At 45.1% G+C, this 23,730-nt stretch overlaps 3 protein-coding genes across 6 annotated transcripts; 1 reads left to right on the forward strand and 2 right to left on the reverse strand.

The window, feature by feature from the left end:
* Window positions 1-2,203: 2,203 nt before the first annotated feature.
* On the reverse strand, window positions 2,204-3,544 carry LOC141941582 (prolyl-tRNA synthetase associated domain-containing protein 1-like). Its single transcript, XM_074864551.1, has 2 exons — window positions 3,418-3,544; window positions 2,204-2,740 (listed from the first exon to the last, which is right to left on the reverse strand). The coding sequence occupies exons 1-2, from the start codon at window positions 3,496-3,498 to the stop codon at window positions 2,303-2,305; spliced, it is 519 nt and encodes a 172-aa protein (XP_074720652.1). The 5' UTR covers window positions 3,499-3,544; the 3' UTR covers window positions 2,204-2,302.
* Window positions 3,545-6,411: 2,867 nt separating this feature from the next.
* MTIF2 (mitochondrial translational initiation factor 2) lies at window positions 6,412-19,904 on the forward strand. 4 transcript variants are annotated; one of them, XM_074864515.1, is made up of 14 exons: window positions 6,412-6,658; window positions 7,806-8,037; window positions 8,538-8,643; window positions 9,922-10,093; window positions 10,559-10,719; window positions 12,144-12,320; window positions 12,859-12,998; window positions 14,884-15,008; window positions 15,789-15,993; window positions 16,845-17,097; window positions 17,745-17,885; window positions 18,716-18,880; window positions 19,098-19,238; window positions 19,646-19,904. In XM_074864515.1, exons 2-14 carry the CDS (start codon window positions 7,813-7,815, stop codon window positions 19,813-19,815), a joined length of 2,181 nt encoding a protein of 726 aa, XP_074720616.1. In that variant the 5' UTR covers window positions 6,412-6,658; window positions 7,806-7,812; the 3' UTR covers window positions 19,816-19,904. The 4 variants fall into 4 exon arrangements, with proteins under 4 accessions (XP_074720616.1, XP_074720614.1, XP_074720613.1 ...); XM_074864513.1 differs by lacking the exon at window positions 6,412-6,658 and adding an exon at window positions 6,746-7,443 and having other exon boundaries at window positions 19,137-19,238; XM_074864512.1 differs by lacking the exon at window positions 6,412-6,658 and adding an exon at window positions 6,751-7,443.
* A 604-nt stretch (window positions 19,905-20,508) lies between these two features.
* Window positions 20,509-22,782, reverse strand: RPS27A (ribosomal protein S27a). The gene is made up of 6 exons (XM_074864516.1): window positions 22,635-22,782; window positions 22,482-22,543; window positions 22,006-22,060; window positions 21,776-21,861; window positions 20,975-21,106; window positions 20,509-20,699 (listed from the first exon to the last, which is right to left on the reverse strand). Exons 2-6 carry the CDS (start codon window positions 22,527-22,529, stop codon window positions 20,550-20,552), a joined length of 471 nt encoding a protein of 156 aa, XP_074720617.1. The 5' UTR covers window positions 22,530-22,543; window positions 22,635-22,782; the 3' UTR covers window positions 20,509-20,549.
* Window positions 22,783-23,730: the final 948 nt, after the last annotated feature.

Here is a 23,730-nt window from a genome sequence, read left to right on the forward strand (position 1 = left end):
GAATTTTTCTGGACAGTGTGTAGTTTTTGTGTTGTTTATTTGTGTAGGCCAGTGTACCTTTTAACTATATGCTATTTTGATATTATTTTAAAAAAAAGACACTAATTTCATAAGTAAATAGAAAAAGAAATCATTATAGATTTGCCAGATGTAGTATTTAAAGCTTTGATTTTGCTTGGTGGTTTTTTGCTGAGACAAGTCTCAGTATCTCTTGGGAGGACAGAGGTAGTTAAATTTTAGAGATAAAGATTTGTGAAGCATAGTAAACTGCTATTGTGCACATGTCTCAATTTTTCACATTTAGAGCTTTCTGGATTAAAAAAACCTTGACGAGTCAAATTTAATATTTAAGTGCTAAAGGATTTTGGGGTACCACAAAGAAGAAACCCTAAAGGGGAGAGAGAGAGTGAGTGACAGGCTGAGGGTAAGATAAATTTTACTTTTAGAGACACATAAGACTGTATCTTAATATCTAGCTAATTTAGTAATGCATTTGTCAATCCAGAGTTCATTAATCAACCCAATATTCCCAAATACCAGATGTTCTTTTCAGTCTTTCACTTAACAAACGTAAAATCACATGTATCTGGACATCTTTCTAGTGACTCTCCCTAGAGCTTCAACATTTTTAGGTCACTTCTTTCCCGTTTGAGACGACTGCCGTGATAGATGGGGGGGGTTGGTTCATGTCTTTCGAAGGTGGAGGGGAGGATTTAAACTGCTGTGTATGAAGTATTCTGTCAAGTTCACCCCTCAGAACAGCGGCCAAATCCTTCAGAAATCAAGGAAACCATGGTAAGGATGTTTGTGAAGTAACTTGCCTTGCCCTAGAAGATGCTTTTCCTTACTCTGTTAATGGCAGCTGTTCATTCTGTAGAATTAGAAGATTTCCTTACAGGGGAAAAAACCCAACCCATGTTAATGATGTTCTCAGCTCGCAGAACTGTCTTGGCCGTGTAGAATGGAACCCAGTCAGATTGACTGGTTTCTGCCTTGTGTTTTTACGAAGTGTTTCCCTTTCTCAGTTCCCATTGCCTCCTGTAGCATGGTGCAGCAGCAAACAGCCATCCAAGATGGCAAGGCCTTTTGTGGGGTTTTTTCTTCACTCTTCCGTAATCTTTATTTCCATTCTGTCCCAAGTTGTGTGGACACTACCACTTGCCTTTTGCCATAGTTTGTACGGGACCTTTTCGTTAGGCTCCATTCAAAAGCCTTTTTCCCCATCATCTTCACATTTTGTCCCTCACTTTCACCTCTCCCCTCTTTGGGTGTTGTGGGGGTACTCGTTACCACAGTATGTTTATTGGACTGCACAGTTTCTGCCACTTCTGTCTTCAACACACAATGTTGGGAGGGATTTTATTCATTTAGGTGGGAGAGAGGAGCTGTCCCCAAGACACACGACACTGGGTCAGGAGCCCGCAGTAACGTTACTCCCTGGAGCAACGCTGCCGGGGCGAGGCTGGCACCAGGGTCCCCCCAACCTGTGGCTGGCTGGTGACTCCGGGTGTCCTGCCCCTTCTGCGGGGCTCTAAAAATGGGCAAGGCATGTGCCCATGGTCATGGGGCCATTACCAGCAGGCTCCATCATCTCCCAAGGGGAGGAGACTCTGAAAATGCAACTAAAAACGTAGACAATCAAATGCGTTTTCTGTAGTGTAGGCAAGTTGATTTTTTTCTAGGTAAAAATAATAAAAAGAAAGCAACATGTAGCTGGGGATAAATGGGTACGGGTACACAATCTAAACATCTCTGTTCTGTGTGTACTGACAAATATTTTAGAACTTCAAGTTAATTTGTTATTTCCTAATAATGTTCCTTGAAGTTTAAACCTTCAAGGTCAGTACCATGCACAGAAAGTTCCAGGTTTGTCCATTTTATTAATAAAGACTCTAACATCCTTTAAATAACACCTCCTCTACTTAGTGGTTATTTCGTGGTAGATTGCAAACATGTCTTGTCTTGTAAAGAATATTCTGTTAAAACATCTAATACCCCAAAGACAGGGTTGGGTTTTTTTCTCACTTTTTTCTTTCTCATTTTTTTCTTTATATTATACAATATAAACTTAACACCATTGAAAGATACTCTGTTAAAACATCTAATACCCCAAGATGGTATTTTTTTCACACCAGATTATACAATATAAACTTAACACAATTGGAAAAAAAAAAACCCATGTAATTGGCAATTTTACTCATGATAAGGAGACAAAACTTGAAAAATTTTATTTATAATAAGACTTTCACCAGTTTTGCTTTTATACTCTACAAAATCAATGCCTAGTGACAGAAAACAGCATCTACTTCATGTGTTCGTCAAAATGTATGATGATTGGATCATGGCCTGTTGATCTCACGAACTTCAGAAAGTCGTTGGGGCTTAAGCCCATGGTTGCAGAATTTGTCATTGGATGAAAATACACCTTTTCATGGCCACCTTCCAGAAATCCAGCATCCAGCACAAACCTCACATCTCCCTGGTCACAGAAGAGGGCGAGGGGTGTCGCACAGCCCTGGCCCACTTTCAGTTTTTCCAGCATAGCGTTTTCATCAGCAAACCTTAGGTTTCCACTTCCAACACCCAGTTTTTTAGCAAGATCGTTTAAATTGATTTGCCTGTCGTGCAGAACAGTCACCAGCCAGAATCCTTTCTTCTTTTTGTCTTTAAGAAAAAGGTTTTTACTGTGACCGCCTTTCATGTGTTGGACGTGGGGCATCATTTCTTCAACAGTGAACACCTGGAAAATATCATCAGTGTAGTGTGAGACTCTATATATCCCATTAGACTGAGAGTTGCGTGCTGGCAGGTATCATCTGTTAAATACTTGGAAAATATTGAATGTTATACTCAGCCTAAAAACTGTACCCTTTTATGAAGAAATTTTAAAAGAACACAAATAAAATGTGACATGCTTCTCCTGCACGCTCTCTGAATCATTTCTGTCTCATATACAGCAAGAATATCACCCTAAGAACACAGGAGGGCTGCCCCGACACCCTTCCTTTTTGCGGCTCCACTGCAGCCAGACTGGAATGATGTGGTACGTGCACTTCTAACTGGGAGGGAGAAGAAGTCTGGAAAGCATCCTAGACTGGTGCCTGGGCCGTGAAGAAGTGGATGGGCTGTTGCTCCTGGAATCACCGGGGAACTGGAGGGGAAAAGGGAGATCTGGGCAGCAGAAATAAAAGAGGGGGAACCTGGCGGCTGTGCGCAAAACGGCCCCAAAATGCACTAAAATATTACTCCAGGCCCGGCGCCTGGAGGTCTATTTGGCGAGAAATTCCCTAGTGATAAAATTCTGTAAATTCTGTACAGGGCCTCAGAGTGCGCCACCGTGTCCTGTCCCTAGCGGTGGTTCCGGATGGAAGGAAGGTAAGGAGGATGCCGAGAGGCAGCGGCGGCCCCTGCCCCTACCTGGGGGTGCTCGGCGGTGACCGTAGCGATGCCCAAATCCCGCAGGCGCTGGCCCAGCGCCTCCCGCAGCTCCGCCGCCATCCCGGCCCGCGCCGCCCCCGCCTCTTCCGGCGGGCAGCGCTAAAATGGCGGCTGCGCCTCAGGGGGGCGCGCGGCCCGCGGGAGAGCCGCCCCTCCGCGGGGCCTGCGGGCCGCGCTGGGCTCCGCGGCGGCTGGGGAAGAGCAGAGGGATGGACCGGCCGCCGAACGAGGTCCGAGAGCAGGTTTAGAGAATAGATTTACAGTAAGTTTGGATAAGGGGAAGAACCCCTAGAGTTCATAGCTGGGTATAACGGCTGAAGGCATTACAGCTCCAACACTTCTAATTTGGGAGTCGGGTTTTGGGTCTTTTTTTTTTTTTTTTTCCTAAGTTGTATCTGAAGTGTGTGAACACGGAGTGCACTTCAAAAAATGAGCAGCCTTGGCCATCCGCGGCAATCCAGAGCCGGCTGTGGTAGGCCGCTGCCGTAAAACCAAACAGTGGAACCAGACGCTTCTCTGAGGAGATTGTCCCAACCTGAGGGGACACAATCCTGGGCAGCCGGCTCGCTCGGACCCTGCTTGAGCTGGGGCTTTTGTCGGTGTCTGGGAGTGCTTTCCCACCTCCACAGTTCCATGATCCTGTGACACACCAGAGGCCAGAGCTTGCTGTTTCCTCTGGGGCAGAAAAATCCAGCTGTCCCTCTCACCTGACGGCCTCGTGCCGTCCTGCTTCAGCCTCACCTGGCTGGAGAACAAAGTTCTCCACAGCACTGCTCTGTCGGGACTGCCTGTGCCTCTCCTCCTGCGCAGTTCTATGTATCTCATCTTTCTTAAAACAATCTCTTGTCAAATAGGGACATTAGAACAATACACTGCTCTGACATACACCAGGTTTTCACATCAATCAAACATTGATTTCAAAACAGGTATTTGTCCCAAATACCAATTAATTTTTTAGAATACATGCTTACTGTAATTTCACATGCCTATGTACAGTTTTGCTGGGAATGTTGCTGCTAAATAAGAAATATTAAAGCTAGAAAAATCAAAATTACACTAAATTTACACATTAAAAATGAGACCTGCATAATCAGGTTTTTTTAAAGGCAACCAATAATAATCAAGAATTGCAACTAAGGGACAAAGCCAAGCCTTAACGGCCACATAGTTAAGTGGAAAATATTTCTGCAACCAAAACCATCGTCCTGACCTATGACATCAGAAATTATTTGTTTTCAGTTTGCCCTTCAGAAAAACAGGCAATCTATAATAAAGCTTTAAATTAAAACAGTATGAATCTGTGGTTAGGAGACATATGGATAAAATATGATCCCACGCTAATTCCCAGAGCCTTACAGCAGCACACAGAAAGATTTTCAGGCAGCATCCAACAGAAGATCAACTCAAAAAGCAGATTTGCAGTAAACTGGTGACTGTTTTGCATGCTAAATTTATCTTTCGTATCAAAGGTTTTTCAGGTCAATCCCAGACTCAGGAGAGAGTCCCATCACACGAAGGACGCGTTGCCCTCCACTTGCGGAGTCTGTGTGCTCACGCTGTCTTTCTGCCTGATTTGTCTCCCTGCGCGGGAGCACAGGCTGTATTTAATTCCCCTTGGACAACCTTTGATATTTCAGTGGTTTTTACTGTGGTTTGGTTTTGAGATTATTTTTCCCATTTTACTTTTGGAGAAACCCTCGAGGGCCCTGTGCATTTTAAGGTTATCGGTACCTGACACATTAATCAGCAGATGGTGCCTTTGAAATACAGGACACCTATTTTTTTGTCAATTATCAGCATCATAAAAGAGCAAGTACTTGCTGAAGCACGATGTGGAGAGCAGCAAAACACGTAGCTACTGCCTTTTGCAGGCGTACGGAAAACCACCTTTGTGTGTCCTACCACAAGCCCCGTATTACAGGCAAAGTGTCTAAAATACACAGCTCAAATATATGTAGAGGAAATGACAGTTATTACTGGCAACAAGCAATTTGCAGCTGCTTGATGGAGACTGCTGTAAGAGCAGTGCTGTCCCTCGCAGACACCGAAGGATGTCATAGGATAGAACTTGGGATCATCTCTGGGTTTCACAAATGGCATTAACGAGGGTGTTACCATAAAAGCTGGCAGAGGAGCTCTCTAAAACTCATTCTGGAGTTTCAGAAAGCAGGCAATCTTTATTGCAGGGCTTGATGCATGGGGGATCATTCCAGCTAACGTGCATACACAGAAACAAATGTTCATCCTTTATATACCTTAAAGACATGAATATTGATATGTTTTCCAAGAAGTTTCCACCTTTCCGTCTATCACGTTTACATGATGCTGGCGTTGCAAAACTACCCTGCGCATGTGCGGGGGTCTCAGTGATGTCGGTGGTTGTCTGTGGAGTTGGGCCCCTGCTCCTCGTTCCCTGTTATGGTCACGAGTCTTTTGAGGACAATTTGTTCTCTTTGGATGTTTCCCAACTTTGTCGTCCAGCCAAGCTGTTCTTTCTTACCCACCTCGTTTGAGCATTTCTGCCAGGATGTATCTGTTCTCAAGGTTAGGATATTTCTCTGTACATTTTCATCACTCAGGCCTTGTTACACACAAAGTTAAACATTGTTTGGTAAAAGAATTTCTTAATAATCCCCCCTTTGGGCCTTGCAGTGTACACATCTGGGTACAACATGACCATGGGATGCTTTTCTTATCGCTGATTGTAACGCGCCTCAACTTGCAGGCACCAACTGCTCGCAGGCATCGAGGGGACGTTAAGAATTTTTCAAAAAACACTTAGAGTTCCCCCTTAGATTTTTTTTTCCCCTGGTCTACTAAGTGATACTATTTTAGAGATGCCCAATTAGAACTTTAAAAATCAATCATGTTAAAGCTTTAGATTGGAGGTGGGCGGGAGGACATTGCAAAGAAAAGCAACTACCTCCTGGTAGGCGGGAAAAAACCAAATTTAAGTGTATATATTTAAAAAAAAAAAAAAAATTCACGACCCTAGGAGGAAGGTGAGCCGCCGCCGGCCTAGCAAGGGATCTCCCTCCCCCTGGGAGGAGAAAGAGGCTCCGCCCCCTCCCGGGGAGCGGCGCGCTGTGCCCCTGCGCCTGCGCGGTGCCCCTGCGCCTGCGCGGTGGCCTCGGGCCGGCCGGCGCCTGCGCAGGGAGCGCGGGTCGGGGCCGCCATCGCCGGGCAGCGCCGTGCCGGGGCGGCGGGCCGCGGGGGAAGGGTATGAGGGCAGCGGGGGAAGGGGAGGGGAGGGCCGCGGCCGTCGCCGTGGCGGTGCCGGCCGGCCCGCAGCAGGGTGCGGGTGTTGCTGCGGGACGCGCCTGCCCTCGCCGCCGGTGGCCGCGGGGGTGCCGAGGGGTTTCTCTGCAGTGACAGCCCCGCGTGCATTGCTCCGCTGGGAGCTTCTCCGGTCTCGCCGTGACCTTACGTTGGGGTGTTTGCAGCGTCTTGTGGCAGCTCCTGCGCGGTCCTCGGCTTTACCGATTCTGCCCCTTCAAAGTGCTCTTTAGGGGGGAAAAAAAAAAAAAGTAGTTGTTCTTGGTTGGTTCGTTTGTCATCTGCTCGCTTCCTGCAGGTCTCCGGATACCGGAGAGTTTTTAAAGGGGCCGCAGGCACTGTGAGAAGACCTGAGCGTTTCACTCCTGGGGAGCTGCTCGGAGGGGTACAAAGCCACCTCTGAGACCAGACGTAGAAGGTGCAGAGAGTGGCATCACTGAGCAGGACGGCATAATAGGCAACTCCGAGCAAGAAGAGAAGTTCAAATAGGAGATTGTTGTACAGGATGATTAGCAAAATCACTCAAACCAAAATTAAGGTGGTTAAAACAAGATGTGGGATGATCTGACAGAAGCATCTTGTAAACCTTAATTGCTAAGCCAGACCTTGGCCTCAAAGGATGTCTCTGTCCGTGTGACAACACCGGCGTTACTGCAGTGCTATGGTCTTTTAGTGGTGTATACACTGTGTAAGCAGCATTTTGCAAATGTGTTTTACTGGCTTAGAGAGGTAGGTTGCACCTGGATAACTGTCACTATAGCACAAAGAGTGCAGATGTCCCTTTTCTTTCTAGGTGGTGTCAACCTGAAATGGGGACTTGAGTAGTTTCTGTTGAAAATCATTGGAGTTGGGTAAAAGATTTGTCAGCTGTGGCTGTATTCGTAGATCTGTGTGTCTGTGGCAGGCTGGTGGAGAAAGGTGAAGCACTTAAGGAAACTGAAACTGGAACGGTTACTAAATAGTTCAACTTTTTCAGTATTAAAAAGCCTGTTTTGAAACACAACATTCGTGCCTTGTGTTCCTGTCCGTATAATAGCAAAGAGCATTTCTCAGCTTTGAGACTGATTTCAATGTGTCCTTTGTATTTTCAGTGAGGAAATGAATCGAGGGTTGATACTAAAGTTTGAAAATCTGGTCCAGTTACGTGGTGTGTGCCGGCAGCTGCGTACTCTCTCCCACAGAAGAGTTTACAGAGCACAATGGGAGCCTGTGCAGTCATCTGCACAGCCCGTGAGGTCCGTCCTGCTGTATCCGCAGCTCTGGCAGAAAGACAAATTAATCAGTGTTGCCTTATCGCAATGCAGACAGCTAGCTACAAAGGAGGTAATGAACAAAATCCAGTAATCTCTGGGTTTATGTGAAATTTCAAACTACGGGAGCTCAGTTTGAGCGTTTTAATTACAAAAGAAAAGAGCTTTATAATGAATATAGAGAAGTTATTCTAAATTTATAAGACAAAATGTCCTTAATGTATGACTGTATTGTGACTCCCTCTCAAATACTGACTTAAAGTGCTTATACCAGCAGCATAATGACTCTTTCAGAGGCAGGAGGAAATTATTACAAAAATGAAAATGATGTTGTTGATTTTTTTCCTTGTTTTGAAAAATTAATAATGAAAAAAGATTGTGTAGTACACTATACATTTTTAATATTCAGTATGATTTGTTAAGTCATTCATTTATTGTAATTCACTAGTATTGTAGTAAAAAAGATAGGCTTACATCATATGGCTTGAGATCATTGTCTTCTTCTTATTGTTTTTATTATTTCTTAGTTTATGCCAGCTATGTCTTCCTATATACGTATCTAATTCCATGTAGGAGACAAAAAAGAAGAAAAAGAAGACACCAGTGACAAAAGGTGAAGTGGAGATAAGGCAGAAGATGACTGTTGAGGAACTTGCACAAGCTATGGGTAAAGACATAGGTGAGAGCCTACTCTGTTGTGGAAACACAGCAGTTGAAATCTGACATGCCCCTTTGATGAGCGGTAAAGGCGAAGATGTCTACGATGGCATTAGTTAGTGGTTGCTAATTCCTCCCTTAGCAAGGTAGGTTGTACCCATTCCAAACAAAGTGTTGGTAGACACAATGGCAGACTAATGGGAAAAAAAGTTGGGTCATCCAAATTACCAGGCAAGACATTTTAACCTGAAGAAGCCAGGACTCTTCTGTCTCCAGCAGAAAGGCTTCAGATGCAGGTAGGGTGCTCTTTATGACCGTTTCCTAAGTGCTAAATTATTCTGGAGGGGAAAACATTGCACCCTGGTTTGTCGAAGCTGGACCCCTGTGAGTAAAGAATTCATGGCTATAGAGAGAAGGTGCAAAAGAGCTTCAGCCCATAATCCAACCGTTAGGTATTCACCTGGGAGCAGGAATCGTGGTTTCAGGAGCGATACGCATTCCACTTAAACAGTCATTTGATTAACTGGGAGCGGGCAGGACTTGTCTGGAAACACTCCCCTCTTCAGGTGGCTGCCCTAACAGTTACAGGAGCAGGTTTGTGCTTTTAATCCCATGAACCTTTCCTGGTTGTAAGTGGCTCAGCTTGACCAGTCTTCAGTGATATTTCAGGGGGTTATTAGCATGTTTTGACTATTGACATTTGAAATAGTTCCATGTCTGTATAATATCAATCTCCAATCTCTTTTTATCCAGCTGGGTACTTTTTCTGGCAAACTTCCCTCTCATTGATGAGGAGAGAAGCAGAGAAGTCTGTCGTGTCTTGCTGTACATTTCTGAGATAGATTTGTAATGGTACTTAGGTCAGCGTGTAACAATTTTTGACTACTGCAGTATGTTCTGTATTTCTAGTACCAAAGAAAGCGGCATATGAACAGAGTTATCAAATTTTCTTCCTCACCGAATCACTTCTTAGCTGTTTGATTTAGATGAGTTTCAGTTGTTTTGTGCATAGAGATTAATGGAAAAGTAGGCTATAAAAATGTGAGTGAAAAATAAGATTGTAGCATCTAATCAGGCAGTCATTTTCAGTCAACCTTTCTGAACCACGTTCTTCTCTGCAAGTATGTAGTGTAACAGGAACTTTTAGATAAATCTAACTAAAAGAAAAATGCTTGGTGAGTGAAACTTATTACGTGATATAAACTAATAATGAATAAGTCTTAAACTGTATGAAGTGGGGGTTTTTTGTCCCACATGTTTTTGTGGATGTAATTGTTAAATGTCTTTATTCTTTCTGCAGATCACATTTATGAAGCGCTGCTATACACAGACATTGACCTTGATTCAGTAGAACCAGATTCCATTTTATATGAAGACCATATCAAACTAGTTGTCAAAAAATCAGGAATGAAGTTTAAATCAGCAAAACTGAAAGAGGAAAAAGAAAGAGTAAACACAGATGCTGTGAAAAGGTAAGCTGTGAACTGTTCTTTTAGACTCTTTTTATCCTGTTTGTTTCTGCAAGTGTTTTTCATACATGGTATTTTCTTTGTTGTGATGGTATGTTGATAATATCCGATACAGTCTTAATGTGATAATATTTAAAAGGTAGAGTTTACTATTTTTATTTCTTGGGTCATAAAACTGATACTTGGATTTGATTTGGTTTAGGTGAGCTTTTCCTGTGCCATTTTCTGAAGAAAAGGCAATTCTTATTTGTTGTGCTGAATTGCTGTATTAATTGATGCAGCAGTAAGACTGAGCACTAAGAGGGGTAACTGTGGCGTAGCTAGGACTTGTGATCCCAGGAGGAAGAAGCGGGCCTCACCTCTTCATCACTGAATTCTGGAAAATGGCTCTTCGTTTGCTGTAGGGAGCACGTGTGTCACTCTGAATTGTTTTGATATTTACAAAACACATTTTTGTTTTAATTGTAGGCCTCCTGCAGACCCAGCAGCACTAACCCCACGGCCCCCGGTTGTTACTATCTTGGGCCACGTTGATCATGGGAAAACAACCTTACTTGACAGTCTGCGAAAAACTCAAGTGGCATCAATGGAAGCAGGAGGCATTACACAGCACATTGGGGCTTTTCTCGGTAGGATTCATGTGTACCTGCTTGTGTATAGAACAGTTTATTCTCCAGCTTGCATAGTGGGCTGACTTGCTGCCAGTTCATTGGGGAAAAATGTTGCAGCATAAACAGTTTATAGGTAAGCAGTGAAAAAGGAAGTCATAACTTGTGATAGCTGTCATAACTATGTGGATGGAACTTTGAAGTCAATTGTCTGTGCAGTTGAAATTACATTAGGCTATTCTGGGTTATGAAAGATCCCAGGACACTTCTTTTTTTTTCCCTCAGGAGTCAAAAGCACTTCTGACTTCCATGCCAACAGTTATCTGCCTAAAATATGTCTTTATCATTAAAAAAGTTCTCGAAGGAGTGATGCTTGATTTACAATAGGTCAAATAAAGCTACGTGAAACGCTGATGAACGGAGTTAAATCCAGTTGGCGGCCGGTCACGAGTGGTGTCCCCCAGGGCTGGGTTTTGGGGCCACTCCTGTTCAACATCTTTATTGATGATCTAGGCGAGGGGATCGAGTGCCCCCTCAGTAAGTTTGCAGCTGACACCAAGTTGGATGGGAGTGTTGATCGGCTCGAGGGTAGGGAGGCTCTGCAGAGAGATCTGGACAGGCTGGAGAGATGGGCTGAGGCCAGCTGGAGGAGTTTCAATAAGGCCAAATGCCGGGTGCTGCACTTGGGCCACAACAACCCCCAGCAGCGCTACAGGCTTGGGGAGGAGTGGCTGGAGAGCTGCCAGTCAGAGAGGGACCTGGGGGGGTTGATTAACAGCTGGCTGAACATGAGCCAGCAGTGTGCCCAGGTGGCCAAGGCCAATGGTATCCTGGCTTGTATCAGCAATAGCGTGGCCAGCAGGGACAGGGAAGGGATCTTGCCCCTGTACTCGGCACTGGTGAGGCTGCACCTCGATGACTGTGTTCAGTTTTGGGCCCCTCACTACAAAAAGGCCATTGAATGACTCGAGCGTGTCCAGAGAACGGCAATGGAGCTGGTGCAGGGTCTGGAGCACAGGTCTGATGGGGAGCGGCTGAGGGAACTGGGGTTGTTTAGTCTGGAGAAGAAGAGGCTGAGGGGAGACCTCATCCCTGAAAGGAGGTTGCAGAGAACTGGGGATGAGTCTCTTTAACCAAGTAACAAGTGATAGGACAAGAGGTAATGGCCTCAACTTGCGCCAGGGAAGGTTTAGACTAGATATTAGGAAGCCTTTCTTTACAGAACGGGTAGTCAGGCGTTGGAATGGGCTGCCCAGGGAGGTGGTGGAGTCCCCATCCCTGGAGGTGTTTAAGAGTCGGGTCGACATAGCGCTGAGGGATGTGGTGGAGTTGAGAACTGTCAATGTTAGGTTAATGGTTGGACTGAATGATCTTCAAGGTCCTTTCCAACCTGGATGATTCTGTGATTCTGATTTTTAAAATGTACTGTATGCATTTGTTCACAGTGCATTTGCCTTCTGGGGAAAAGATAACTTTTCTCGATACTCCTGGACATGCAGCTTTTTCAGCCATGCGAGCAAGAGGTACCCATGTTACCGACATCGTCATACTGGTTGTGGCGGCAGAAGACGGGGTGATGCAACAAACGGTAGAATCCATTCAGCATGCTAAAAATGCAGGAGGTACGGTGCTTAATTTGTTAATAGTACGTTTTGAAGTGAATGGCAAGGCCAGTACACAAAGTTAGTATCCGAGGTGTGTGTTACTATGCGGCTCAAATAATGAGCACTTTGCCAACGTTTATTCACCTCTCAAGAAAAACTCCTTGAACTGGAATCCACAGAACTTGGGAAATAACTGTCATAGCCCCTTCCTTCTCCCCTAAGAAGGTGTTGGAAGATACACTGAATGTTGCAGTAATATGTGAAGATATTTAAATACTAATATTTTTGCAGGACTCGCAGGTTTGCGACAAAAGCATTCATAAGGGTGTGTGGGAGGGTTGGTTTTGTTCTTTTGGGGTTTTTCCCCTTCCCTACTAGGATAACTCCTCCAGCTTACTCCTGGTAGCTCAGATCCCCGTGGCTGCTCAGGGAACAGGCACCAAGTGAGATAATTTGTTCTAAGTGGTCATAACCAGTGCTCACCTTCTATTGCAGTTGTGCTAGTAGTGGCAAGTTTTGGTTAGGTTGGTGATGAGTTTGTTTGTTCTCTTTTTAGTTCCTCTTATCCTCGCCATTAATAAATGTGACAAACCTGAAGCTGATCCTGAAAGAGTAAAGAAGGAATTGCTGGCTCACGACGTGGTCTGTGAAGAGTTTGGAGGTGATGTTCAAGCTGTAAATATTTCTGCGCTCAAGGTAAAGTTTTGGTGGAAAAAAATGGTCTTCGTGAATGTCTAATATGTGGGTAGAGCTGCATTTTTATTTGGCAGCTGGAAAATAAAATGCTTATCTTCCTGGTATTTGATATCTTACTATGAGCTAAGTGCTGCTGGCTCTCACCAGAATTATTTGAAACATACTTGTATTGTATTTTAAGGCTCAGACCTTCAGCGAGCAACAATATCTCATTTTTCTTATGGGAATTTAGTGGATATTTTTCAGGGTAATCCTAATTGGTTTCCTCGTATATTTGCTCATTGTATGAAATCAGTGCAAAACCAAGGTTGGTGATAATGCCATGCATGAAGAGAAAAACTCAAACGGGGTAAATAAATATTTTCCTAACACATGCCTAATCACAGGAACATAATTTTGTAGTGGTCATACAAGATTTACCATCTTATCCTTACAAACAACTGATAGCTAAAAACCTGGTGTGGTTTGAGCCCAGAGGGCAACTGAGCACCACACAGCCATTCACTCACCCCTTTTCCTCCAGCACTGGGAAGGAGAAAGTAAATCAAAAGGCTCAGGAATTGAGATAAGGACAGGGACGGGTGGCTCACCCATTATAAAATGGGCAAAAGACAAACTCAGGGGAAGAAAAACAACATCACTTTAATTCAAACACTAACCAAGGCAACACTTAACAGGCAGAGTGGGACAGTGAGAAGCATTACCACATCTTAAAAAACACTTTTCCCCTACCCCTCCCTTCTTCCTGGGCTCAGTTTTGTTCCTAATATCAGTACCTCGTTCTCCCAATGGTGCAGGGACAGGGATTGGGGGGTTTTCAGTCAGTCCGCTGCTCGTCCCTCCAAGGGAAGGGGAGGCACTCCCCTCCTCCAGCGTGGTTCTCCTCTCACGGGACACAGTCCTTCACAGACTTTCTGTGTTGTGAGTCCTCCCCACGGGATGCATTCTTCTCGAGATGCTCCGGCGTGGGTCACCCCCACGTGCCACAGTCCTCCCAGCGCTGAACTACAACAGCCAGGACTTCTTTTTCCCATGGGGTCCTCGCCTTCTTCCGGGGAGCTTTGAGAAGCTTCTCGCAGGCGTCCACCGCTGTAGCCCTGTCTCCTGCTACCAAAAACCCCGCCACACAAACCCAGCACAAAACCAAACTAGAATCTGAACTTCAGTTTTGTGGTGGCCGGAGCAACTTTGTCCAAACTGACGCAGCAGTATCTTGGCCTTATTGCTGTCTTTCTAAATGCATCCCAAGTAATTTTCTAAAATTTCAGGCAAGACCTTTTGAAGACATGCCCTTACACTTTAAAATAGACTTATATAAAAATGGCTTCTCCGTTCAGCTCTGTAGCACATGTTGTTGCCCTAAATCCTGTAGATCAGGATGCTGTAGCTCGTTGTATCTGTTCTCAAAAATCACATGTAATTAGAACAAAGGGAAAAAAAAAAAGAAAACAGACTAACAGTTTTGTGTCTGATGTCCTGGAGCCTTGATCAGGTGGTAGATGTCCTCAAGTTTCAGTTTGGCTGTTTAAGTGTTTTGTTTGTTGGTTTTTTTTTAAATCTGCATTCCTAATATACTTGTAGCAGAATATGGCAGCGTCTTTTTCTGCGTTCTTAACCCGGCTGCCGTGAGCAGAGAAGCAAGGCAAGTGTCCTTCCTAATGTGTTGTGCGTTCTGGACCAGCTGTGCAGCAGTATGGATAGTTCATTGCTTTAGTGCCATCTAGTCTTGAAGGCAGAGGGGTCTGGGCTGTTGGACTCTATTGCATTGTTAGAAGTTCTGAATTAAAGGGGGGAATTTAAGCCCTAAGATTTCAACTTCTGATCTTATTTTAATTAGGCACTTCCTTTATTCTATGTATTTTTGCATATGTGTGGTTTTATACAGGGTGAAAACCTGATGGTTTTAGCCGAAGCAACTGTTGCTTTAGCAGAGATGTTAGAACTGAAGGCAGATTCCACAGGTCTGGTAGAGGGGACCGTAATTGAGTCTCGCAAAGACAAAGGTAAAGGGTAAGTAAGTAATCTGCTGCCTTTACAACGTGAATGAAGCAATTTGTAACAGTGCAGAGATGCTGTTCAGGTGGTTTGTACCTCGGTATTCATGTTTAACATGAACTTCTTGTTGTTAAACTGTAACAGTTTCTGTGCAGTGTTTGTAAAAAGCATTGAAATGTTACTCTACAGCATGCAGGCCAGAAAAAGAAGTAATAAACTGATGGGGCAAAATCCGTCCTATCACTGAAATGAAATCCTGTAAGCACAGGAAGTAGTTTAAAATGCTAGAACAGATGTATTTTTAAAAACATCATTAAAAAAGTAGGAACAATGAAGTTGATAGTCGTAATGTAATACATGTACAATTCTTGGTGAATCGTATGTAACGTGACATTTTACTATTTTAAAAATCTTGCTCCTTTTGCAGGTTCTTGTAAACAAGGTGTGTTCTGCCCTCTCTAAAAAGGAACTGAATTCTAGAAAGTTGTTGGAGTTTGGGGTGGGGGGTGGTGTCACTTAATGTGTAAAATCGGTCTGTTGCTGATTTCACAAATGCCAATTTTTGTATTGATGTGTAGAAACTGAGAGACCACAGTACAGGTTCTGGGCTTTTTGCAAGTCACTTTAAAATTTTCTTAGAGCTGTAATAAAATGGGTCACAGGAATATTCTACCTGTGATTGATTACAAGTAAGTACCTTCTGCTTTGTGTTTGCTCACCCACACTGACCGTGAAAACAGGGAGAAGAGTCAATTTAATCTTTTCCTGTTCTTTTTCTCCTCTGCTTTTCACTAGTCCAGTTACCACAGCCATCGTGCAAAGAGGAACTCTGCGGAAGGGCTGTGTTCTGGTTGCAGGGAAGACGTGGGCGAAAGTGCGTTTCATGTTTGATGAGAATGGCAAAGCTGTAGAAGCAGCCTCTCCGGGCATCCCGGTGGAAATCATGGGCTGGAAGGAAGTCCCTTCGGCGGGAGATGAAATCCTTGAAGTAGAATCTGAGGTACAGAAAGAATGGTTTAATGGGAAACTTACACTGCAGTAAGGTGGGTGGGAGGGAGCTGAGTACAAAATAAGCGATAGCTTTCATTCTAAATCACTTGGGTAGTGCGATGACAGATGAAGGCCAAGCACGGGTATTAAGAGACCTGAGCTAGGTGTCGTGTAAGAGGAATAATAAGGATTTGCATTTTGCCTCTATTTTCCACTGCCCCCACGTCTCCCCAGCCAGACTGTCCTCTCCTCATCCCCATGCATCCAGATTAACCTCCTCTGCAATCCCATGAAGCAAGTAGGCTGTCTCTGGAGGTAAAGATGAGTCACCTCTGGTTCATGCTTTTGCTTCTGGTGGTCATCCTGCCTTCCTCCGTGCTGGCTTTGCAGTGACCGCGCCTGAATGGCTCCTGACGCGGTTGTTTGGGATATGTTCTAACGTGTTCCCTTTCTAAAGGCACAGAGGCTTTTCTGGTTTATATGATCCCACTATCGCCTTACCCGGGGAACAGTCCAGTACTTAATGGTATCAGTGTTTTAAATTTAGAATGACAGAACTAGTTTCTAAGAAAATATGCATAAAATACAGCTTGAAATAGGTGTTGCGAGAGCTAGACAGATAACACATGGAAGAGTGAACAGTAACTTATTCTCTTCTGCAGTGCAGACATACTGAGTCATGCTGTAGCCCAGAGAGGAAGCTGTTGTGCTCATTCTCTGCCATGCTTGCAGCAAAACCTATTGTTACGTGTGAAAGAAAATGAGTGCGCCTGTAGAGGAGATGCAAAAGGATGAAATTGCGTTAATGTGGAGTTTTCTGAAGCAGTGTTTTAAAGATAATGTTTCTGTCGTCCTGCCCAGCAAAGGGCGCATGAAGTTGTGTCGTGGAGAACCTATGCTGAACAACAGGAGAGGATGAAAAGGGAGGTGGAAGTTATTGAAGCCAAGCAAAAGGAACACAGGATGGAATATGAGAAGAAGCAACAGAAGCTAGCGCATCTGACCTGGAGACAGAGGAAGGCAGTGCTCTACAAGGCCAACAAGCACCTAATGTTTTCAAGGCCTAAGGAGAGAACAGAGATGGACAAAAATGTGCTATCGGTAATTGTTAAAGGTGCTGTCCTGTTCTGTTTACTGCTCCGTTGTTTTTCTGCTTCTCCAGTGTTCAGTCTGAAGCATAGCTCTGAACTGTTACCAGAAGTTCAAAACTGAACAGATTCTTGAACTTCTCTCAATAGGAGGAGGGGCATCAGAAAACATCCAGTCGTCAGAAGGATGTGCTTCCTGCAGGCCTGCAGCAACAGGAAAATTGGAACCTAACCCCCTTACCCCTTTTACTCCTGACTAAAACCCATACAAGTGCCTATATATATATAAAAATTTTAAAAAGTACATGTTTAAAAAAACCCCACAAGCTCTATGAGCAGCAGTACTGCATCAACAAAATGAAGGACAAGAATAATTATAGATGAGTTGAAGTGGGACAGGAGGAACTTGGTTTGACCTCACAGTGATGGTAGTAGCTGAAAAACTGCAAACTTGACAGCAGATGTGGAGCCTCTGCTCCTATTGTATTGATTCAGTTCATTTTTGGAATTGATAGACTTGTTAGATGTGTTTTAACAGACTACTGAAAATAGTGAGAATGAGAGTTGTCAGAAGACTTTATGTTGCACGGCGTGGAGTTGTCATCCCCTTAGTTCTACTTCAGTGTTTCTTTGATGTACACAACGTCAGCAGGACTTGTGTTTCTCCACGCAGGTGATGTGGATGGCTCTGTAGAAGCTGTTCTGAACATTCTGGACAGCTACGATGCTGACGATGAATGTAAGTTGGACGTCATTCATTTTGGAATGGGAGATATCAGTGAAACCGATATAAATCTTGCTGAAGCATTCAATGGTGAGTGTGTTCTTAAAAATCAGTTTACAAGTACTACAAACTATTGAAATGGGTGGGTCTCGTTCGGGTTTTGGTTTCTCAATAATAATTAGCAGCATCAACACGGTAAAGCTGTATCTGTCTTAAAAATGTGTAACATCAAACAGTAGAGCAGGCGGGGAAGGCTAGAAATCACATGCCAGTGGAAGGACTCTTGACAAGCTGTTGCCAGTAGTTGAACTGTTAAGGTTCAACTCTTCACTCAGGTTGCTTTATGATGCTCAAACAGGGCAACGCTTGAAAAGGAGGTTACAGAAGAACTTCCTTTTGCTCAGGGAGGTAACTGGAAAGACTGTGTCAGTAGCTGTTCCTGTTGGTACCCTGCAATTCTCACCTGCTGTAGAGGGGGTGAGGTCCTTGGACCTGCTGTAGTCCACAGTTGGATGAGAATGAGTTCACTTTCAGCTTTACTGGGACAGCCACACTCCTTTTCCAGCCCAAAAACGGGAGGTCCTTGTCCCTTTATGTAAGCTCTGGTGAGCTGTGTGTAATACTTACTGTCTGCTTTGGTACCTCCCATTCTCTCATTGGGGAACTTTCTATGAGGGCTTTTTTGAGCCATTTATTTTGTTAATTTATTTATTAAGTTAGCAGCATTCGATGTGCACCAGTGGCAGAAATAAATGGTCCCTCCTTGAAAGGGAAATAGTAGTAAAATTCTGTTTCTTGTTTTGCTGACCGCCAATTCTAACGCATGCTGCAAGTTGAACACTAAAGAACAGACACAGCAGACGTACCCTTTAGAGAGTGATCTCTTACAGTCACCGCTTGCCCATTGTTTCATTTACCAGGCGTTGTATTTGGATTCAGTGTGAAAGCCAATGAAAGCATTAAACAACTGGCTGCTAAAAAGGGAATAAAAATTAAACTTCACAATATAATCTACAAGCTTATTGAAGACTTGAAAGATGAGCTAAATAGCAGACTACCCCCATCTGTGGTGGAGAACACAATAGGTGAGTTTTCACTGACTTGTTAAAAAGTTTTGCTTCGCAACGTGGCTTACAGTTTATTCTCCAGTGAAGTGTTCCTACTGTGTCAAATGTTTTATATTCCTCTGTAGCTGCTTTTGTTTTGTTATAAGCTTGACACATGGAATAGTGTAGCTTGCTTCAACTTATTGCCATTTTGTTACTCTTGTGTACTTCGTACAACTTCACTTTTTTCTTTTAGGGGAAGCTTCTGTTCTCAACATCTTCTCTGTCACCGTAGGAAAAAACAAAATTCCAGTAGCTGGATGCAGAGTACAGAAGGGGCTGCTAGACAAAAAAATGAAATTCAAGTTAATCCGTAACAGGGATGTTATTTGGAAAGGTAAGTGTAATTGCCACAGAAACATGTATCTGCATTCAGTATTGGACACTGCTGGTTCCCAGTGAAGTTAGTGCAAAATGTACGCAGCTGATCGTAGGGCAATCCCCGATGCTGCTCGGGAGGGAGTTGCTCCAACTAGAGAAAAGCTGCCCCATGCCACTGCACTGCTATCCAGTCTTTTTTCTAACCACCACCTCTGACAGGAAAGCAGGAGCAGCACAGGATTTACCTGCTGAGAAGGACTGATGTCTGACTTTCATTATCTGCAAGTGCTCATAATCCCTACGTTTTCTTGCTTTCATTTTGTAACTACAAGGCAAAACATGAATTCTGTAAGGACAAACCAGAACACTTCCATGCTCTGATGTTAGCGAGCTCTCTTCCTTTGACACAATTTCTCTCTGTAGGATCTTTATCTTCGCTGAAGCATCATAAAGATGATGTCCAGGTAATCAAAGCGGGTATGGATTGCGGATTGAGTTTGGACAAGTATCTAGAATTCAGTATTGGAGATGGGATTATCTGTTATGAAGAAAAAGAAGTTCAACAGACAACTTCCTGGGATCCAGGATTTTAAAATACATTTGAGTACATGAACACTCAAGAACACGTATTATTCCTGGCTGGCCTTCAACTCTTAACATTAAATGGACTTTCAGAGACACACATGAGTTTCTTTGTATCTAATGCTTCCGTAACAACATTCTGCTTTTAAATCTTGTCAAGCAACCAGCTTCCCTCATTGGAACACAGAACAAACTGCAGCAATTAATTGTAAGCACTTCAAGGGTGTAAAACCATCACAGTATAAACGTTTCTAATAACCATCTTTTGGTTCCAGAATAGCAGACCCATCTTCTTTCTCCCCCTCAGTGCTGCTGTACAGTTTATGGGGATGTGGTCTGCGTTTTGTTGGGACGCTGCTCCCTGTCTCTCTAGCACTGCCCCACTTGTAGGCATGACTGCAGCCCTCTTCCTCTCCTGTTTTTCCAGATTAGGACTACTGTACTGTCTATTCCTCTCAGGTTTAGAGACCACTCCTAAGGTTAGCTAGAGTGTTGCGTTTTCTTTTTTTTCCTCTGCCATTGCTACCCATTATCTCCTTCGAAGGACTTAACTAACCACAGCCACTCTTTTTAAAAGAAGTTGGTGCTTCAGTTCTAGAGCCAAAGTATTTCATCCTAGTTGGCAGTCAGCATCCAAAGTTTCAGATTTTTATTGCTTAGCAGCAGAGAGGAAACACAGTGCCCTAGAAAGTAGAAATAAATCCTTAAACAGTACAGAACTTAAGATTTTTATTGTCTAGTACATCTACTTGTCTTCTGGTTTATTGAAGCAGTAGGTCAGACAGCACTTGCCACAGTAGTGTCTGTCGAAGTGACTAGCCATGAAGACTCCAGCTCCACACTCTTCAGAGGGGCACTCCCGGCGCAGACGACTGATCTTGCCATTCTCATCCACCTGGGAAGGCCAAAGAGGGAACATCTCACACATACACTCGCCACATTTTAGCACTGATGATCATTTTGAGTATTTTTCTTTGGCAAAGTCGTTTTTGTGATAGTTAGTATGTCAAACTTCTTGAAGCAGGTACCCAACCGCAACAGCTTCTCTTTGATTAACAGGGGGGGTGTTTGCAAATACAATACACCAGGCTACCATGTTAAGAGCCTTCACGTCCTGCCTGGTGAGAGCTAAGTTTTCATCAAGTTTCTCCTAGAGTTAGTTCTACATACCTTGTAGTACTTAAGCACCGCAAGCTTAACCTTCTTTCTCTTATGCTTGTTCTTCTTAGGAGTAGTGTAAGACTTCTTCTTTCTTTTCTTGGCACCACCACGAAGTCTCAACACAAGGTGAAGAGTTGATTCCTATTTGTAAAGCACATGAAAGAGACTCAAAGTGCTTTCTTAAGACAAGAGTAGCAGTGAAGCAGGCTTTTCCTTTTATCTACAGAAAGTAGATCTCTAGTGCCAGGTAATGAGGAAAGCTCTAAAAGGATTATTTGCTATTAATGTGCAAACGCATGGGCTCCAGAGCACAGGGGCTGCTGCACCCCCAACCCCGTATGGTTCAATAACTATAAAATCTATTGTGAGTACATCTCACTGTTCTAACTGCACTCGCACAATAGTTTCATGATATAACTAAGCCAAACTCAGGACTATTTGTTGCTCCTCCTTTCTAGTGGCACTCACTGGCCTGCTCTCAGAAGTGAGCAGGATTTTTCACGTTATCCCCCTAAATCAGCTCACCACAGCGTGCCAGAGGCCAGGGCTGACGGAGGGGAAGCACTGGAAGTGGAAGCTGTGAGAAATGTTTTCTTCTGAATTGAAACTAGAGACTGGGCTGCAACAACTGTCAGTTCTAGGCCTAGCATCAGTACTTCCCCAGTGAGAAGTGCTACCCAACCCGAAATCAATTGATATGGTTGAATCCCTTTGAAACATTTCTTGGGCTGAGCAGCAGCAAAGGTTGGTCTGCTCCAGTAGTGCCAGCTAGTTGGTACGACACCACTCTGTTCAGCCTTTCCTACTCACTTTTTGAATATTGTAGTCAGACAGCGTGCGTCCATCTTCTAGCTGCTTACCAGCAAAAATCAGTCGCTGCTGGTCAGGAGGAATGCCTAACGATGAGATAAATCGAGATTAAATGAGGAACGTGACCTATGACATTCTACGGTAAAATAAAAGGCTGCTGCAGACAAATCACATCTGCGTTAAGATACACATCAATCCAACAGGGAGGAGTAAGTGCATCTTGAACTTACCCTCCTTATCCTGGATCTTAGTTTTTACATTTTCTATAGTATCAGAAGGCTCAACCTATTACCAAACAAAACAACGAGTCAAAACGCGCTCTGCCTTTTAATTAGCCCCAAAAAAGCACAAAACCCAGGAGGAGCTTCCGCCGTACCACCGATGCTGTCACGGCCATTTCGGCCTAGGCAGCTCGGGGCAGGCCCGGCCTTTTTCCCCACATTCCGACATTTCGGGGCCCCAGAAGGCACCGGTCGGTCTTTCTCGCGGCATCCCGACATTTCGGGGCCCCCGAAGGCACCGGCTGGCCCGGCAAGGCCGAGGCGGGGGGGCGCGGCCCTGCCGCCGCACGGGGCCGGGCTGCGCTGAGGCCTTGCCGGCCTGCCCCGGGTCGCGCCCGGTGCTCGCGGGCACCGCTCCCGCCTGCCTCGCCCGCCGGGGCCGCGCGGGGAGGGGGCAGCGCGGGGAGGGGGCCGCGGCGGCTCACCTCGAGGGTGATGGTTTTCCCCGTGAGGGTCTTCACGAAGATCTGCATGGCGAGGCCGGCACCTGCAGGGGAGAGACGGTGAGGGGCGCGGGGGGGGGGAGGGGGGGGCAGAGGGGAGGCGGCCACGCGTGCGGCCGCGCAGCGAGGACTCACCCGCGCGCTGCTCGCGGAATGGCGGCTGCCCGAAAGAGCGGCGCACCGCCCCGCACGGGGTTTCCACCCGCGCCGCGGGAGGGGCGGGCGGCTCGGCGGGACTACGGCTCCCGGCTGCCCCCGCCGCCGGCCCCGCGCTGCGGCCTGTCGGGAGCCGTAGTCCCGCCGCAGCGCTGGGCGGGAGCGCGGCAGCTGCCGCTCCCACAATGCACCGCGGCCGCCCTCAGCGAGGCGGCGCCTCGGCCCCCTCACGAACGCGGGAGGCGCTCCCTGCCGGCCGGAGGTTGGCTGCGCCTCCCCTGGCTGCTGGGGGTTTGGGGATGGCGGGGGTTTCGTGGGGCTGTGTCTCCCTAGGGCTTGAAATCGCAGAAATGGGTGTTCTCCCCTCGGGACAGGTCTGTGGGGGCAGTTGGAAAAACGGCCTACGGCCACCCGCAGGAGCGCCAAAATCGAGCCAAGTTTATCTGGGTGTGTAGGGCAAAGTTTTTCAGAATGAGAAAACCCATCGATAGGAATAGAGGAGCAGTGAGAGTCACATTTATTTGGAAATTGCTTGTTAGGCAGTTTTCCACATAAAAATGGAATACGGGAAGGCTTAAAGCAGAGTGAAGATTTGCTTGAATATGTGAATATCAGCTGATACTCTTTTAACAGTTTCAACTCTTTGGATTCTGGTCTGAGGTAGTTCTTGAACAAAGGAAGAAAAAGGTTTAGACTCTAAGAAAGGTGATAGGTCACTGTGCCAAACCGTGATGTGGGAGCAGAGAAACATTCTGTCCTTCCTCCCAGACTTTTTGAGAAGGACCTGAGGTTTCTGGAGAGCAAGTGAACATACATAGTGACACACACTGAGGAAGCAGCTTGTGCTGAGCAAGGACCATCCGAGGAGTGTTACATGATAAACATCAATGCATCTGACAAAATAACAAACATCTTTCAGGTAAATGAGGAATGAATAAGTAAAAAGCAGTTTGCTGCCTCTTTGTTTTCTGGGGAAAAAGGGTCTAAGCAGACCGACTGTGACCTGTTGGTCTTACAGAAATAAAGGATTGGTATATTTTCAGCTGGGTTTTGTGCCCTTGTATACAGGGCAGTC

The sequence above is a fragment of the Strix uralensis genome, chromosome 3 (assembly GCF_047716275.1).
Source record: "Strix uralensis isolate ZFMK-TIS-50842 chromosome 3, bStrUra1, whole genome shotgun sequence".
In the NCBI taxonomy this organism is placed as follows: domain Eukaryota; kingdom Metazoa; phylum Chordata; class Aves; order Strigiformes; family Strigidae; genus Strix; species Strix uralensis.

What these genes read in the sequence shown, in the direction of transcription:
- LOC141941582 (XM_074864551.1), bottom strand. Translation starts at nt 3,498, where the DNA reads ATGGCGGCGGAGCTGCGGGAGGCGCTGGGCCAGCGCCTGCGGGATTTG. An exon ending in TCACCGCCGAGCACCCCCAG is followed by an intron (nt 2,741 to 3,417) that starts GTAGGGGCAGGG and finishes GATATTTTCCAG; the next exon opens with GTGTTCACTGTTGAAGAAAT.
- MTIF2 (XM_074864512.1), top strand. Translation starts at nt 7,421, where the DNA reads ATGTGTTTTACTGGCTTAGAGAG. An exon ending in GACAGCTAGCTACAAAGGAG is followed by an intron (nt 8,038 to 8,537) that starts GTAATGAACAAA and finishes AATTCCATGTAG; the next exon opens with GAGACAAAAAAGAAGAAAAA. An exon ending in CAGGGATGTTATTTGGAAAG is followed by an intron (nt 19,239 to 19,645) that starts GTAAGTGTAATT and finishes TTCTCTCTGTAG; the next exon opens with GATCTTTATCTTCGCTGAAG.
- RPS27A (XM_074864516.1), bottom strand. Translation starts at nt 22,529, where the DNA reads ATGCAGATCTTCGTGAAGACCCTCACGGGGAAAACCATCACCCTCGAG. An exon ending in CTGACTACAATATTCAAAAA is followed by an intron (nt 21,107 to 21,775) that starts GTGAGTAGGAAA and finishes CTTTACAAATAG; the next exon opens with GAATCAACTCTTCACCTTGT. An exon ending in CGGTGCTTAAGTACTACAAG is followed by an intron (nt 20,700 to 20,974) that starts GTATGTAGAACT and finishes TGGCCTTCCCAG; the next exon opens with GTGGATGAGAATGGCAAGAT.